A 19,410-nucleotide genomic window follows, 5' to 3' on the forward strand; every position below is an offset into this window, starting at 1 on the left:
AAAAAAACAATTACCTGTAGATAAGGAATCACTTTGCAAAGGGACTGTCCAAAAAACCAGGTCTCAGTGATATCCACGAGCAGTGTGGCTGGAAGGCAGGTGATGGTCACAAGCACATCAGCCAGAGAAAGATTGACTATGAAGTAGTTGGTTACTGTCCTCATGTGGTGGTTCTTCCACACTGCCACACAAACTAATTTGAAAAGAAAAAGGAATGGTCACTCAACAAAGAAAATACGTATTGGTGAGGAAACAATGTCAATATTTCTATAAAGTCCACAAATATGTATTTAAAAGGAAAAATACTTGAAGGCCATGTTGTGTTTTCACTGAATCTGTCAATCTGTGTGAATGCTAAGTACATGCTTAAAATCAGTTTATTTGCCTTGCATGATACTTCTCAATAAATCATAAGGCTGTATTTATTTTCAGTTGATTTTGAATTGCAAGTTTCAGACGTTTTAAAATGGTCTTTGATTCATCTTTCTATTCCCTCAGTACTCAATATGTAGTAGAGTCTCAAGAAATGGTTGCTGAGTTAAGATAAATTAGGAACTAGCAATTTTTATTGCACTGTAGTGGTTACCTCATCCATGACCTTGACCCATATCTGCTCCTAAATCCTGCATTTGGAACTTTTAACAAATAGTTTTTTTTTTTAAGGTGAGAGCCAAAAATTATTCAGCTCCCACCTTTGCCAAATACTGAGCTAGATGGTTCATATACTTACGTTTTTTAATGCTGACAACAATCTTAAGGGATAATGATATTACCCACATTTTATAAAAGAGGAAGCTGAGACACAGGAAATTAATTCACAAAACTTGTCTAAGGACATATGGGCTCACAAAATATAAAACTACAGCTATAACTTGGCTTTAGCTCCAATACTTGTGGTCTTTTCACCACATGGGTTGCCTTCTTTGGTGAAAGTAAGAGTACTGTAATAAAGTACATATAAGTTCCAGACACTCAATTTTGCCTCCTTTCTATTACCTTAGGGCCTCTAAACATCACCCTGCAATCATAGTTTTCAATACTTTCATAACCAGCCTCCCTCATTGCCTTGTAGTATATCCCCAGTTCAAAAGCTGTCCTGTCTCATTCAGTTGCTCTTTACTGAAAGAACATCCAGTTCCTCCATTCTCTGTCCTCCCTCGGTCTGACATATATAAAAGTTACATAATCACTAGCTCTGAAGTTATACAGGTGTACACACAGCCATCACATCTATTCATGGGTTTGCTTCAGTGAAAGTCACTGAATTTGTCCGGGGCATCACAAACTTGTCAGAGCTGTCACCCATGCACCCAAATAATGCAGGGATCAGTATCTTTATATAGTGAATAAATAAAACCTCATTTTGTTACATTTAAATCACTGAATGAGGATTTCTTTTGACAATTATGTAACTTGTATTAATAGTTTTGTAAGCTGGAAAATGTTCTTACTAGTTCCTGAAGCTGAAATTGGCTGTCAGCTATCAACAGATGCCAACTTAACAAAAAATCTGGATTTGGGAGGATTTAATTTTGAAAATTTCACATCATCCTCTAACTCTTGCGTGGTAATATCCAAAACTTAGGTGAACCTTAATCAGGGTAGCTGTAGTCGTTATTATTTGAAAATGATGCCATTGAGTGATTTATTTTCTATAAACACTTGAAACACACACACATATTCACACACACACACACAAACCCATCCTAGCAGTTGACAAACACATTATCACAGTTTGTTATGAGAAAATTGACAAAAAATATTATATTTCTGGTACTTGGTCAACAAGTTGTCCAAATAGTACAATATTAGATCTAGAAAAATGTACAGGACTTTTAGAAAACATGCAATTATTTCTAATCTTTTAACCCTGTATTTTGGACATGAGGAATGGCGCTGGTGGGAAGACTTAATGCATTATATCTAGGCAATCTAGATAATAGTAGAGCAAGTATATGTTCAAAAACACCTCTTTAGTCATTACTATGTGCTGTGCCTTGTTCTAAGCATTTTAAATTATTAACTAGTGTCATCATAACATTATGAAATGAATAGTATTAATATCTCTGTTTAACAGATGGGAAAATAAGGAGAGAGAAGTTAAGGGACCTGCCTAAGAAAAAATTAAGTACTGGAGTATGTGAAAGTAAAACTAAGTACTGTATCTTGAATTTAAGTCTTATCCGCCATGCTATATCATCCATATATCCTCTTGATTGGAGCAGAAAAGGAAAAGGAAGCTACCAGTCTCGATTTGACAGGGCTTTAAGATAGGATTATATAATATTTCACTTGGAGGTTATTCAGTCTAACCTTCCATCTGATGCATGAGTAATCACCTCTGCACCATCTCTGATTCATCCTGCTTGAACATTTATAATACTAGGTAATTTAAAACCTGCTGGAGCCCTTGAGTTCATTTTGTAGTGGCTTTAATTACTAGCAACTTCTTGTTCATGTTCTGTTTTCCCTTCATTTCTGCTTACTACCTCCTAATTATTTCTTGGAACTAAATGAATAAACCTTACCTATTTATGTACATTGTATTTGTTTTCTAGGGCTGCTGTAACAAAGTACCATAAACCTGGTGTCTTAAAACAAAACAAACTTACTGTCTCACAGCTCTGGAGCTAAAAGTCTCAAATCAGGGTGTTAGCAGGGCTGTCCTGTCTCTGAAAGCTGTAGTAAAATTCTTCTTTGTCTCTTCATATTTTCTGGTGGTTTGCAGGCAATCTTTGGTGCTCTTTGGCTTGCAGCAGTACAATTCCAATTTCTGCCTTTGTCAGTGCCTGACATTCTACTGTGTTTCTATCTTCACATGGCCATGATCTTATAAGGATCCCAGTCATATTGGATTAAAGGCCCACCCTACTGCAATATGACTTTACCATATCAAATTACATCTGCAATGACCCCATTTCCAAATAAGGTCACATTCTGAGTAATGATCATTAGGACTTAATCATATCTTTTTGGAGAAACAGAATTCAAATCATAAAGGCACTCATTCAAGTATTTAACAACCAGAGCTATGCCCACTTCCCTAGCCTATGCTTCTCCAGCCTAAAGATCATCAGAATCTATCATGTGAAACTTTTGGGTTTTTCATTCCCCATCACCCTGGTTATTTTATTCTGAACACACTTCAGATTATCAGTAAAAGCTCTCAGTGAGCTATCCATAACTGCAGTCATTTCTCCAGGTGCATTCTATCCAGAGCAGCAATGAGAAGGATGATTGATTTGGTTATTGTCACTCTATTAAGACAGTGTGAGATCTTGTAAGCTTTCTTAAAAGCCAAGGCAATATATAAATATATTGTGTATATATATATATACACATACACATACACACACACACACACACACACACACACACACATATACACACACACACACATTGTTTCTCTTGTTTAGATGCTAGGTTATTTACCTTTCAATCCTAAGAAGAAATAAAAAGAAAAAAAAAGATGTTTATAAAGAAAGCTATTGGAACAATTGGATACATTTGAATTTTGAGTTTGTGTTAGATAATATTACTGTGCCGCTTAAAAATATGTTAAGTGTGGTTGTCACAATATGTCCATTCAAATATTTAAAGACTGTGGCTCTGCCCAAATATCAAATGAATCTTAAGCAAAATGAACAAAGCTGGAGGCATCAGATTAACTGACTTCAAATTATACTAAAAGGCTATAGTAACCAAAACAGCATGCTACTATTAATAGTATAAAAATAGACATATGGATCAATAGAACATAATAGAAAACCCAGAAATAAAGACTCATTCCTACAACCAATTTATCTTCAACAAAGTCAACAAAAACAGATGCTGGGGAAAGGACACCTTATTCAATAAATGGTGCTGGGAAAATTGGATTAACTGCATGTAGAAAAACAAAACTGGACCCATATCTCTCACCATATACAAATAGCAATTGAAGATGGATTACAGACTTAAAAGTAAGACGTGAAACTCTAGAAACCCTGGAAGAAAACCTAGTATCTGTCTTTAAATGGACTATTCAGAACTACACATATATCTACAAGAGCACATCCTCTAAATTTGTGTTAGACAAACATTTGTTTATTCAGTAACCCACTCACCCATACAAGGTTCTAAAAGAACAAAGTAAACACCACCTTCTCCTGAGAGCACACTAAATTTATACAAGTTAAAGTTATCACTGGACTTTATGCTTCTCTGAAATATAATAACCTTCCATTTTCTCCCATTAATTATGCTTGAAATCTCCAAAATATCTCTTTCCTCTATTACATTCTTTCTATTCCTATTGCAAATACCCAGTGTCAGATTGTTGTAACCATTAGCTAGAGTATTGCAGTGACCTCCTAATAGTTTCCCCTGCATTGTGCCTGTCTGTACTCCTATATATTATATGCATTAATGTCATTAATGGATAAATGTCATAAAATAATAAAATAAATGTCATAAAATGGATAAAATCCATTAATGTCTTTAATGGATAAAATATATAGGAGTACAGACAGACACAATGTCTTGTTGTATTAACTCTTCTGTTTCACTGAGAGCTCTCTTTTCTCCTGGACAGTACACAATTCTCAGACGGCTGATAGTAACTGTGTTTCAGTTGAATTTTTGCCCTTTATCCTTTATAATGTTTCCCATAAAATACACAGAGCACCAGAGTGAATCTGATATTTCACTGTGTATCAAACATATTCCATGCCCAGGCCATCACTCATACCATTCCTCTGTCGGGAAATGGCCCATATTCCATTTCAATAGCTTTTTAACTAATTAAATACTACCCAAAACTATCCAAAATCAACTGATCAACCAACCAAATAAAAAAGTTTCTGCTTCGCAATATATATTTTAATCAGGCTAAATTAACATGACTTCTTTCTTCTTTGATACCCAATCACATGTTGTACCCTTCATGGCCATAAATTGCATTCTATAATTACTGTGGATCATTGTGAATTCCTTTTGTATTTTTTCTTCTCTCTCTACTGGCACAAAGGCTCTTTATCATTATAAGCTGCCTTTTCTCTTTCCCTTACTTTGCCAAGTTTCTGCTGCTTTTCTCCCAGCAAAAATACTGCCTATAATACACTCTGCAGTAGCTATGTATGTAATCAATTTGCTCATAAACTTAGAGTATGTTACTGCCATTGGTATGGTATATTTTCCCATGAACAAATTCTTTTAAAGGAGAAAAAAGGCCCAATGGCTAAACAGAGAATTTACTATCTTCATTTCTTTTGAGTGAAACCTGAGAGCTCAAAGAGAACTTAGCTGTTTGTCAATATTCTCTTAGACTTAAAGCAGGCTATGGTTCTCAATTCGCCATGTACTGTCCTCTGATGAACTTTGGTAAGCCCCAGGACCTGAACTTGATACCACATTTTAAATCAGTTCTGTGAATAACCATTAAGCACCAATATTAAAGTCAATTTATGGTTAGTCTGTATTTAAAAGCCTGCCTTCATTAACCAGGAATAAGTGAGGAATAATTGAGCATATGAGGGCAAAAGAAGATAGCAGAAGGCAAGAATGGAGACTCAATTCTCGAATTCCACCTCTAACATGGGCTTTATTGAAATAGTATTTTTGAAATGCAGAGGTGCCAAGAAGATACAATTTTTTTTTTGCTTTATCTTTCAGACTATCATTTGTCTTACCAGCTCTTTCTCTGAAAGAATCAGATGATATATAGCTCCTGCACATTCTCTGTAAGACATGGAAAGTGGCTCAAGCTGCATGAGAACATCTGCAGCCATGATGCAAAGAAGGATATCTTTATAAAATGTGTTAAATAATATTCAGATATAGACTTTCTGATGTAAGTTATTTTCCTGTTATTTTATGGGCTCAAGACGAAAGTGATTTTCAAATGGGAAAATAATACATTGTTTTTAAAAAGGCCTTTGCCATTATTTCACTTATAATAAACTGGCTTTTGTTTTAGTATCTTACAGATTGTATATGAGCAAAATTACATTCCAAAACCAATACTTGCACTTAGACAAATGTAAACTAAGGTGATACGCTGGTGCTAAGACTGGATTAAGAACATGTAAACTGCATATGTAAGATTGCATCTCTTATTAAACATATACTTGGGCCTTAAAATATCAACTAATAATTGACTATAAAATTTATGATATTGTGATGTGATTGGACATGGTACATAATTAGTAGACCACTGAGTGTCTCAAAAGGATCTGTACTAAATATATCAATTTTATTTAAAGAATTTGCTTATTTATTTAATTTGGGTTATATTAAATTAAGGTAAAAACAGAAAGGGACAATGATTACATGATTCCACGAATATGAGGTACTCAGAGCAATCAAATCAGACAGATAGAAAGTAGAATTTTTTTCTCCCCAGGGGCTAGGAGAAGAGGAGAAGGAGACATTATTGTTTCGTGAATAAAGAGTTTCAGTTTTAAAAAATGTTAAATGTTCTGGAGGTGGATAGTGGCGATGGTTGCACTATAAGGTGAATATACTTAATGTCACTGAACTATACACTTAAAACTGATTAAGTTATTGAATTGTATATATTATATATATTTTACCAGAATTTAAAAAATTAGTTGCTGACTGGGCACGGTGGCTTACGCCTGTAATCTCAGCATTTTGGGAGGCCAAGGTGGGTGGATCCCCTGAGATCAGGAGTTCGAGACCAGACTGCCAACAGGGTGAAACCCTGTCTCTACTAAAATATACAAAAATTAGCCAGGCTTGGTGGTGGGAGCCTGTAATCCCAGCTACTTAGGAGGCTGAGGCAGGAGAATCGCTCAAACCTGGGAGGTGGAGGCTGCTGTGAGCCGAGATTGCACCACTGAACTCCAGCCTGGACGACAGAGTGAGGCTCCACCTCAAAAAAAAATAATAATAATAAAAAAATAGTTGCCATGACAAGACAGACTACAAAATGTGAAATACACTTTGCACTAATGGTGATGTCCCTCAAAAACCTTCAACACAGAATGAAAATGCCCAGGGATAATCTTAATGACTCATTTTATAAATGTGATACCTTTTAAAAGATTGAAAGAAAACACAATTTTAAAAAAAACCTGAGTTCCAATATATTAATGCAATGTTAATCACAGCAACTGTGATTTTTATATGCAATTCAAATTATTTTTGAAACAAAGTATTATTTGTAGTAAGTTGTGATATTTCAGTTTAGATATTATCTTAATAAAACACTTTGCAATTTCTTCGTTGTTTATTTAATTTACGTATATAAGTACATAAATAAATAAATAGTATAACCACTTCTTGATTGTTATTTGTTATATTATACACATAAAAAAAATCAGACAACAACTTGGCCAAAATATACTGTAGTTCCACGGTTTGCCACAAAGTGTCAGTGAAAACCTTTGAACCTGCTTCCATTGTCACTTCCAGAATGAGTTTTAAGCATTAAATTCATTGTAATATCTTTTATAATGTAGAACTGAGTATATTTGTTTGAAGTCAGATTTTCTAGATAGAAAATAATGTTTAAAGACAGATAAAATGGCCAACACCTTCTAAATTAAATATAAGTAAGGGAACGTGAAATAAAACAACATTTCTAAATTGAAAAGAAAAAAACGCAACTGAATACGTAGGAAAGAAAGCCTATATTTAACTCCTATTTTCAAAAAACCTACCTTGAAACAGGTCATGGAATGGAGTCATCCAAAATCATTACAGTGTCCAGATTTAAGAAGCTAGGAAGCTGACCATGAGTATTATCTTAAAAAGGTAAAACAAACCCTCCACCAAACCCTGAGGCATTTTTCTTTTTCTTGTTTTCACCCCATCCCACTGCTATGGCATTGGCCCTCTTTCTTTCTATTGCTGGTTTTACCCCCTTCTCTTCCTGGACCAATATGTCTGTCTCGATCTCCCTTTCTCCAGCTACACACCTTGGCAAAGTTGTCCCTAAATCTCCGTCTCAGAAGAACTACATGCAAACGTGCCACTTCCTTTTTTACAATGCTGACGAATGGAGGACTGTTAAGAAGTGCATCTGTGTTGTGAAATGTGCCACCCAAAAGGTTATCTAATATGAATATAAATAAAACTTTTAAAACAATTTACTGGCCAGGCACTGTGGCTCACGCCTGTAATCCCAGCACTTTGGGAGGACGAGGCGGGCGGATTACCTGAGGTCAGGAGTTCAAGACTGGTCTGGCCAACATGGCGAAACCCCATCTCTATAAAAATACAAAAATTTGCTGGGCATGGTGGTGTGTGCCTGTAATCCCAGCTACTCCGGAGGCTAAGGTGGGAGAATCGCTTGAACCTAAGAGGCGGGGGTTGCAGTGAGCCGAGATGGTGCCACTGCACTCCAGCCTGGGCGACAGAGTGAGACTCTATCTCAAAACAAAAACAAAAACAAAAACAAACAAAAAACCAATTTACCACATATGCACAAACAGCACTATATCTTAAATGCGTTTTGGTTTTTATTTCCTCAAGAAAATATAAAAGTCTCTAATTAATGTTTTCTCACTGGCACTTGCTCATTATGCTCAAAAGTGAGAAATTTTGTCAACCAACGGTGTCTCTGTAGTGTTGATAACCATTAGGTACAGTGGAGAATAATTAATCATTTGTCTTGAAAGGGATTTAGAAAGAGTATCTTCACACACACACAAATGTGCAGGAAGAAAATGCATAGAGGAATGCTATACCACTGAATCCTGTGATTATTATCTCTACAGAAATCAAATCCATAAACAAATTCTTCAGACAGGTAAAATACAGTGAAGAAAGTGGGAAAATAGGCTTGACTTATCAGCTGTCTCTGAGTGGCATGATTTCTCCCAGGGCCCTCCCTCCCTCAACCACAAATTGGCACCAAGCCTGCTGGCACCAAGAGCTGCCAGAGAACAAAACAGCAGTGTTATTAATAGAGCTTCACAGGGCTTTAGGGCTGGCCTGAGGAGAAGAGAGAAGGTTCCATAGTTTTAGTGTTCTATTAATGGCTATACCTGGTAGTTACAGTTTCACTTCAGTAAAATTTGTTTTAGAGGAAATGACAACCTTTGGGTTACACACATCTTTTTGCACTTTGTAGATAAGCCATTACAAGTCCCTGTTCCCAGTGTGATGTCTTAGAAATGCATCTGGATTTTGATCCTGTTGCCAGAGCTCTTCAGGGCCATAAAGTCAGTCCTTCTGTTTGATCTTTTTGCATTAATTAACATACACAAGCAACCAATCCTATCCTCCCCAAAACATTTGACTTCTGTTCATCTTACTACCTGCAATGAATTTATTTTGGGGGTCTCTTCTGTAGAAATGTTTTTCTCTTTCACCACATATCTGTCTTTAATCCACTTGTCTTTTGTTCTTTCATTATCTTTCCTTAGTTGTTCTTATTGATTCTCACAACTTTATGTCTCATCTATAGAAGACCAACCCAATATTATAATTCAGAGTTACACCTCTAGTTCTTGCTCTCGCTCTTACTTTGCGTACCAGAATTTCTGACTACAACTGTTTTTGTCTTCTAGATGTTCTATCTTTCTATTAAACTCAAGTTATGAATCATAAAATGTATGTGGGTGTATGTGTGTGTTTGTGTGTGTGTGTATTCAGTTAAAACATTTGGATACCGTCCAGCAGACTATGGAGAATTGGAAAATTACAAAATTACTGAGGGATTTTAAGCAACAGAATGGCAACATCCTGCTACTATTTTTCAAAGATGATTTAGGGGGAATATGTGGAAAATATATGTCTTTTGTTGGAAGCAGGGAGATTAATATCGACAGTTTTAAAATTCCAAGAAAGCAAATTGGTAACCAAAAAATGGAAAAAGGTGAATTGCAAAAATAACAATGAGGTTGAAATATCAGGCCTTAGTGAGGGATTAGATATGAGGATGAGAGAGTAACGAGAACTGAGGATGATGAGCGGGTATATTGCTTGACAGCTGGGGGTGCTCACTGAGCTAGGGGATAAAGGATAATGAGGTAGCTTTGTTTGGAAGAGTAGAGAGAAGATGAGATATTCAACCTTGTATATGTAATTGTGAAGCACCTGTGAGTTGTCTTAGTGTCAATATCCAGTTGGCATTTAGATTTATGGTTCTATACTTCAGGGGATATAATTTCTTTACATGTAAATATTTGGGATTCATCAGAATAGAAATAGTGACGAGAGCTTGTGGAGTGGATAAGATCAACCAGAAACAGAATTACAGTAAGAAGGGAAGAACCTAAATCATCTCCAGAAAACTGTGTAGTTTCAACCACATTTTCCTGATTGGGAATATCCAGGAAGTGCCAATTGATCTCTGAAGTACTAAATATTGTAGTACAAAAGTATACATTTGTTTTACCATTACAAAATAGTTCCTATTTCTGGTAATGGCAGATAAGCTTACTGCAGAATAAACTTCCCACCTAAAAATACCAGAAGTGTTACACATTTCTTTAAGACATTGGCAAGCTACTAAGGCAGAAGGGACATCAAAGCCAATATCCTGGAGAAAATGCAAGGGGGAGATGCTCTGGCATTTAGCACCTCTTTTCTTCTCAAACTTTTTGGCAATTTGCAAACACTAGCTAAGAACAGGAGAAGAGAAACAGAGAACAAAGCAGATAATAGGAGACGCTGAGCAGGACATTTAGTAGTCTAACCAAAAATAAGATGATAATTGGAGTCAAGGCCTATCAAATAGGTAAACAACCCTGGCTTTCAGCTGTAACTTCAAGTTGTGAACTCTAATAGGGAAAAATCCGAAGTAGACAAGCTCTCCTAAAGAATGAAGCCCAGCTTCCAATGCCTCCAGTGACTGACGGGATAGTGGTTTTCTGTCCCAAAACTAGCTGCTGGCCAAAGCAAAAGCAAATTCTCTAGGAAAGAAGATAACATTATCTAGAACATCAGATAATTTCTACAATTTTTCATAAAATATTTCAGAAATTTTTAAATGATTGGATTAATAAGGTCAAGAAATTAAATGTATTATAAAGAATATAAAAAATAGAAAAATAATCCAAGGAAATTATAGAACTTAAAAATATGTGAACTGGAAACACAACAAATAAATTTAACAGAAAGATTAGATAGAACCATCTAATAGGAATATACAAACTAATAGAAAATATCCAAGCTAAAGAACAGAGAGGAAAAAAGGAAAATGCAGAAGATTGTGAATAACACATGGTGAAAATTCTACTATACATGTGATTGGATTCTCAACATGTGTGTATAGAAGTAGCCTGAGGCAAAAGCAATGTTTAAAAAGATATTGGCAAGGCAAAGATATTATCTAAGAATTTTGCAAAACTAATTAAAGGTATATATTTATAGATTTAAGAAGTGCTATAAATTTCAACCAGGACAAAAATATAAGAGAAAATCACACCCACTTATATTATCATAAAACTGCTGAAAACCAGTAACAAAAAGAAAAATCTTAAAGCAGGAAGAAAAAAATGCATCACCTCTAACTTGTCATATTGGGATTGACAGCTAAATTCTCAAAAGTTAATATCTACAAATATTTTACTAATTTTCATACACAGTCTTTCGCTCAGTGACCAGGAGTAAGTTCACAAAGTCTTTTGTGGTAATTTCTATTTAGCATTGTGCTGCAGCAATGGTAATAAAGCAATAAAAATAAATAAAATAATGAAGTTTGGAAAGGATTAAATAAAACCTATCATTATCCACAGAGGGCATACTTATTAAGAGTGAAAGAATCTCCAGATAAACTACTAATCTTAATAAATACCTTTATAACACTTGCTGAATATAAAACAATATATAACTTAAGAGCTATGTGAAAGTGATATATAAAATATATTGTATATATACAAACTCAATTCTATTTCTATTAAACAAAAACAACTAGAAAATGCAATTTAAATAGAGGATACTATTGACAATAGAATAATAAATGTTCAACAACTAGGAAAAAATTAATGAGAAACACATGATTTCTACACTGTAAGATATGAGGAATATGAAAAATAACCTAAATGGATAGGGGGATATACCATACTCATGGAATAGAACAATAAGTATTGTAAGGCTGTGAGTTTTCTCTAAAATTGATATATGGATTCAACACATTCCAAATTAAAGTTCTAGCGTTCTTTTGGTAAAGACTGGCAAGCTGATTTTAAAATTTATATAAAATACAGTGGACCAAAATTAGTCAGTATTAAATTGTGGAAAATCAAATTTCAAGGATTCACATTAGCCATCAAATATTAATACAAAGTGTCAGTAAACAAAACAGTATAGTACTGGTACAAGGACAGAAATGTAGATCAAGGGAATAGAATAACAATTGAGATCCAAAACAAGAACAAAACAAACAAAAAATGTTGAGATCCACACCTACATATATAAGGACTCTTGACATATGACAAAAGTGCCATGTACTGCAATATCAAAAAAGTATCTTTTCTACAAGTGATACTGAATAAATTCATATCTACATAGAAAAAATAAAAATTTGATTTCTACATCACATCATATACAAACATAAATTCCAAGTAACTTATAGATCTAAATTTGACAGTTAAAAAATAAAATTCCCGAATTGCCCCTGTCTGACAGCTTTGAAGAGATCAGTGGATCTCCCAGCACTGAGGTTGAGATCTGAGAACGGACAGACTGCCTGCTCAAGTGGGTCCCTGATCCCTGAGTAGCCTAACTGGGAGACATCCCCCACTAGGTGCAGACCGACACCTCACACCTCACATGGCAGGGTACACCCCTGAGACGAAGCTTCCAGAGCAAGAATCAGACAGCAACACTCACTGTTCAGCAATATTCTATCTTCTGCAGCCTCCGCTGCTGATACCCAGGCAAACAGGGTCTGGAATGGACCTCAAGCAAACTCCAACAGACCTACAGCTGAGGGTCCTGACTGTTAGAAGGAAAACTAACAGAAAGGACACCCACACCAAAACCCCATCAGTACGTCACCATCATCAAAGACCAAAGGCAGATAAAACCACAAAGATGGGGAAAAAGCAGTGCAGAAAAGCTGGAAATTCAAAAAGTCAGAGCGCTTCTCCCCCTCCAAAGGAACACAGCTCATCACCAGCAACAGAACAAAGCTGGATGAAGAATGACTTTGACAAGTTGAAAGAAGAAGGCTTCAGTCGATCAAACGTCTCAGAGTTAAAGGAGGAACTACGTAACCAGCGCAAAGAAACTAAAAACCTTGAAAAAAGAATGGACAAATGGATAATTAGAATAATCAATGCAGAGAAGACCTTAAAAGAACTGATAGAGATGAAAACCATAACACGAGAACTATGTGACAAATGCACAAGCTTCAGTAACCGACTTGATCAACTGCAAGAGAGAGTATCAGCGATTGAAGATCAAATGAATGAAATGAAGCGAGAAGAGAAGTGTGGAGGAAAAAGAGTAAAAAGAAATGAACAAAGTGTCCAAGAAATATGGGATTATGTGAAAAGACCAAGTCTACGTTTGATTGGTGTGCCTGAAAGTGACGGGGAAAATAGAACCAGGTTGGAAAACACTTTGCAGGATATCATCCAGGAGAACTTTCCCAACCTAGTAAGGCAGGCCAACATTCAAATTCAGGAAATACAGAGAATGCCACAAAGATACTCCTCGAGAAGAGCAACTGCAAGACACATAATTGTCAGATTCACCAAAGCTGAAGTGAAGGAAAAAACTGTTAAGGGCAGCCAGAGAGAAAGGTCGGGTTACACACAAAGGGAAGCCCATCAGACTAACAGCAGATCTCTCGGCAGAAACTCTACAAGCCAGAAGAGAGTGGGGGCCAATATTCAACATTCTTAAATAAAAGAATTTTCAACCCAGAATTTCATATCTAGCCAAACTAAGTTTCATAAGTGAAGGAGAAATAAAATCCTTTACAGACAAGCAATTACTTAGAGATTTTGTCACTACCAGGCCTGCCCTACAAGAGATCCTGAAGGAAGCACTAAACATGGAAAGGAACAACAGGTACCAGCCATTGCAAAAACATGTCAAAATGTAAAGTCCATCGATGCTAGGAAGAAACTGCATCAACTAGTGAGCAAAATGACCAGCTAATATCATAATGATAGGATCAAGTTCACACATAACAATATTAACCTTAAATGTAAATGGACTAAATGGTCCAATTAAAAGACACAGACTGGCAAATTGGATAAAGAATCAAGACCCATCAGTTTTCTGTATTCAGGAGACCCATCTCACACGCAGAGACACACATAGGCTTAAAATAAAGGGATGGAAGAAGATCTACCAAGCAAATGGAAAACAAAAAAAAGCAGGGGTTGCAGTCCTAGTCTCTGATAAAACAGACTTTAAACCATCAAAGATCAAAAGAGACAAAGAAGGCCATTACATAATGGTAAAGGGATCAATTAATCAGGAAGAGCTAACTATCCTAAATATATATGCACCCAATCCAGGGGCACCCAGATTCATAAAGCAAGTCCTTAGAGACTTACAAAGACACTTAGAATCCCATACAATAATAATGAGAGACTTTAACACCCCACTGTCAACATTAGACAGATCAACGAGACAGAAAGTTAACAAGGATATCCAGGAATTGAACTCAACTCTGCACCAAGCAGACCTAATAGACATCTACAGAACTCTCCACCCCAAATCAACAGAATATACATTCTTCCCAGCACCACGTCGCACTTATTCAAAAATTGACCACATAGTTGGAAGTAAAGCACTCCCCAGCAAATGTAAAAGAAAAGAAATTATAACTAACTGTCACTCAGACCACAGTGCAATAAAACTAGAACTCGGAACTAAGAAACTCAATCAAAACCGCTTAACTACATGGAAACTGAACAACCTGCTCCTGAATGATTACTGTGTACATAACGAAATGAAGGCAGAAATAAAGATGTTCTTTGAAACCAATGAGAACAAAGATGCAACATACCAGAATATCTGGGACACATTTAAAGCAATGTGTAGAGGGAAATTTATAGCACTAAATGCCCACAAGAGAAAGCAGGAAAGATCTAAAATTGACACCCTAACACCACAATTAAAAAAACTAGAGAAGCAAGAGCAAACACATTCAAAAGCTAGCAGAAGGCAAGAAATAACTAAGATCAGAGCAGAACTGAAGGAGGTAGAGACACAAAAAACCCTCCAAAAAATCAGTGAATCCAGGAGCTGGTTTTTTGAAAAGATCAACAAAATAGATAGACCACTAGCAAGACTAATAAAGAAGAAAAGAGAGAAGAATCAAATAGACGCAATAAAAAATGATAAAGGGGATATCACCACAGAACTCACAGAAACATAGACTACATCAGAGAATACTATAAACATCTCTATGCAAATAAACTAGAAAACCTAGAAGAAATGGATAATTTCCTGGACACTTACACTCTCCCAAGACTAAACCAGGAAGAAGTTAAATCCCGGAATGGACCAATAGCAGGCTCTGAAACTGAGGCAATAATTAATAGCCTACCAACCAAAAAAGTCCAGGACCAGATGGATTCACAGCCGAATTCTACCAGAGGTACAAGGAGGAGTTGGTACCATTCCTTCTGAAACTAATCCAATCAATAGAAAAAGAGGGAAACCTCCCTAACTCATTTTATGAGGCCAACATCATCCTGATACCAAAGCCTGACAGAGATACAACAAAAAAAGAGAATTTTAGACCAATATCCCTGATGAATATCGATGCAAAAATCCTCAATAAAATAGTGGCAAACTGAATCCAGCAGCACATCAAAAAGCTTATCCACCATGATCAAGTGGGCTTCATCCCTGGGATGCAAGGCTGGTTCAACATATGCAAATCAATAAACGTAATCCAGCATATAAACAGAACCAAAGACTAAAACCACATGATTATCTCAACACATGCAGAAAAGGCCTTTGACAAAATTCAACAGCCCTTCATGCTAAAAACTCTCAATAAATTCGGTATTGATGGAACGTATCTCAAAATAATAAGAGCTATTTATGACAAACCCCCAGCCAATATCATACTGAATCAGCAAAAACTGGAAGTATTCCCTTTGAAAACTGGCACAAGACAGGGATGCCCTCTCTCACCACTCCTATTCAACATAGTGTTGGAAGTTCTGGCTAGGGCAATCAGGCAAGAGAAAGAAATCAAGGGTATTCAGTTAGGAAAAGAAGAAGTCAAATTGTCCCTCTTTGAAGATGACAGGATTGTATATTTAGAAAACCCCATGTCTCAGCCCAAAATCTCCTTAAACTGATAAGCAACTTCATCAAAGTCTCCGGATACAAAATCAATGTGCAAAAACCACAAGCATTCTTATACACCAATAACAGACAAACAGAGAGCCAAATCATGAATGAACTCCCATTCACAATAGCTTCAAAGAGAATCAAATACCTAGGAATCCAACTTACAAGGGATGTAAAGGACCTCTTCAAGGAGAAATACAAACCACTGCTCAGTGAAATAAAATAGGACACAAACAAATGGAAGAACATACCATGCTCATGGATAGGAAGAATGACTATTGTGAAAATGGCCATACTGCCGAAGGTAATTTATAGATTCAATGCCATCTCCATTAAGCTACCAATGACTTTCTTCACAGAATTGGAAAAAACTGCTTTAAAGTTCATATGGAACCAAAAAAGAGCCCACATTGCCAAGACAATCCTAAGCCAAAAGAACAAAGCTGGAGGCATCATGCTACCTGACTTCAAACTATACCACAAGGCTACAGTAACCAAAACAGCATGGTACTGGTACCAAAACAGAAATATAGACCAAAGGAACAGAACAGAGCCCTCAGAAATAATACCACACATCTACAGCCATCTGATCTTTGACAAACCTGACAAAAACAAGAAATGGGGAAAAGATTCCCTATTTAATAAATGGTGCTGGGAAAATTGGCTAGCCATAAGTAGAAAGCTGAAACTGGATCCTTTCCTTACTCCTTATACGAAAATTAATTCAAGATGGATTAGAGACTTAAATGTTAGACCTAATACCATAAAAACCCTAGAAGAAAACCTAGGTAATACCATTCAGGACATAGGCATGGGCAAGGACTTCATGTCTAAAGCACCAAAAGCAACAGCAACAAAAGCCAAAATTGACAAATGGGATCTAATTAAACTAAAGAGCTTCTGCACAGTAAAAGAAACTACCATCAGAGTGAACAGGCAACCTACAGGATGGAAGAAAATTTTTGCAATCTACTCATCTGACAAAGGGCTAATATCCAGAACCTATAACGAACTCAATCAAATTTACAAGAAAAAAACAAAACAACCCCATCAAAAACTGGGCAAAGGATATGAACAGACACTTCTCAAAAGAAGACATTCATACAGCCAACAGACACATGAAAAATGCTCATCATCACTCGCCATCAGAGATACCATCTCACACCAGTTGGAAACGCAATCATTAAAAAAATCAGGAAACAACAGGTGCTGGAGAGGATGTGGAGAAATAGGAACACTTTTACACTGTCGGTGGGACTGTAAACTAGTTCAACCAGTGTGGAAAACAGTGGGGCGATTCCTCAAGGATCTAACTAGAAATACCATTTGACCCAGCCATCCTACTACTGAGGATATACCCAAAGGATTATAAGTGATACTGCTATAAAGACACATGCACACATATGTTTATTGTGGCACTATTCACAATAGCAAAGACTTGGAACCAACCCAAATGTCCATCAGTGACAGACTGGATTAAGAAAATGTGGCACATATACACTATGGAATACTATGCAGCCATAAAAAAGGATGAGTTTGTGTCCTTTGTAGGGACATGGATGCAGCTGGAAACCATCATTCTCAGCAAACTATCGCAAGAACAGAAAACCAAATACCGCATGTTCTCACTCATAGGTGGGAATTGAACAATGAAATCACTCGGACACAGGAAGGGGATCATCACACACGGGCTCCTATTTTGGGGAGAGGGTAGGGGGGAGGGATAGCATTCATAGTTATACCTGATGTAAATGACGAGTTAATGTGTGAAGCACACCAACATGGCACACATACACATATGTAACAAACCTGCATGTTGTGCACATGTACCCTAGAACTTAAAGTATAATAAAAAAAGAAGGGGGGGGAGAAAAAGTATAAAAGCATCTTGCTTTCGCCACTTCTTTAGACTTCACTCTCTTTTGAAGATCAGAATGTACACGTGTAATTAATAAAATTGTTATAAAAAATAAAAAATAAAAAATAAAATTCCCATTGATATGATGTTGGAGTAGATAAGCATTTCTTAAACAGATTTCATCAAATGTATTAAACATAAAGGACATGTTTGAAAAATTAAACAAACCTAAAATTAGGGTATATCAAAAGAGGACAAAAATATATGCCAAAGAGTGAGATAAGTTATTTATAACACATTTATTTGACAAAAATAATTTACATGATTATTTCTTGTGGCTAATGGGCTTTGTTTTTGCCGCTGCTGTTGTTGCTTTTCAGATATTTTTATTGAAGTATCACACATGTATAAAAATGTACAAAGCATCATGTATCACTGGACAAATTACAACAGAGTTCACATACCCTTGTAACTACTATTCAGACTGAGAAATACAACATGACCAGCACCCCAGAAGCTCTCTTCATATTTCCTCTCCAACAACATCCCCCCTGCCAACAAAAGGAAATCCATATACTGATTTATAACACCATAGAGTAACTATTATCTGTTTTTAACTTTGTCTAGGTAGAATCAAAATTTGTGTGATATTTTGTGTCTAAATTTCTTTCACTTATGATTATGTTTGTAAGATCTAGGTTGTATGTTTAGCAGTAGTTCCATCATTTTCATTCCAGTGTGTGATTATATTATCATTGAAATACTCTACAATTGATGGACATTTTGGTTCATTCTAATTCAGGGCTATTGTAAACAAGGCTGTTACTAACATTCTTATGTCTGTCTTTTGACACATATGCGTAGATTTCTGTTAGTTATGTATCTAACAGTGAAATTGCTATCAAAGAGTATCCATATGAGCACCATTACTACATAACTGCCATTAAGTTTTCTAAAGTGCTTGTTACAGTACCAGTTTTCAGCTAGTATGAGTTTCCCAGCTGTCTGCATTTTTGCCAACATTTGGTAATACCTGGTTTTTTGCATTTTTTTAATTATTATTCTGGTGTACCAGTTTCATACATTTGTTGCCAATTAGAAAATGGAGTAGAACATTACTCTCTAGGGCTTTCATTATCTTACAGAAGTTTTATCCACATTTATGGGGCAATTTGATGCCTTCTTTAGGATGTGGTCTTTTTCAGAATTAATAAACTTGATTTAAATCTGGACTTAAATTTTAACACTAGGTAATCCTCAAAGTAATCTAGTCATTTCTCCCCTCTCTTCTTACAGTATTTTATAATCTTCTTTTTTCCTTAAATTGT

The 19,410-nt window shown here is 36.0% G+C and overlaps 1 protein-coding gene across 2 annotated transcripts in view; it reads right to left on the reverse strand.

Moving 5' to 3' along the window:
- Positions 1–19,410, reverse strand: part of HCRTR2 (hypocretin receptor 2) — a 118,591-nt gene that overhangs the window by 38,374 nt on the left and 60,807 nt on the right. For both annotated transcript variants that reach the window (XM_015449292.4, XM_015449293.4), the window contains exon 2: positions 15–193. In XM_015449292.4, coding sequence (XP_015304778.1) covers positions 15–193 — 179 coding nt within the window. The remainder of the gene's footprint in view (positions 1–14; positions 194–19,410) is intronic.

Source organism: Macaca fascicularis, chromosome 4, assembly GCF_037993035.2.
Source record: "Macaca fascicularis isolate 582-1 chromosome 4, T2T-MFA8v1.1".
NCBI classification, from domain to species: domain Eukaryota; kingdom Metazoa; phylum Chordata; class Mammalia; order Primates; family Cercopithecidae; genus Macaca; species Macaca fascicularis.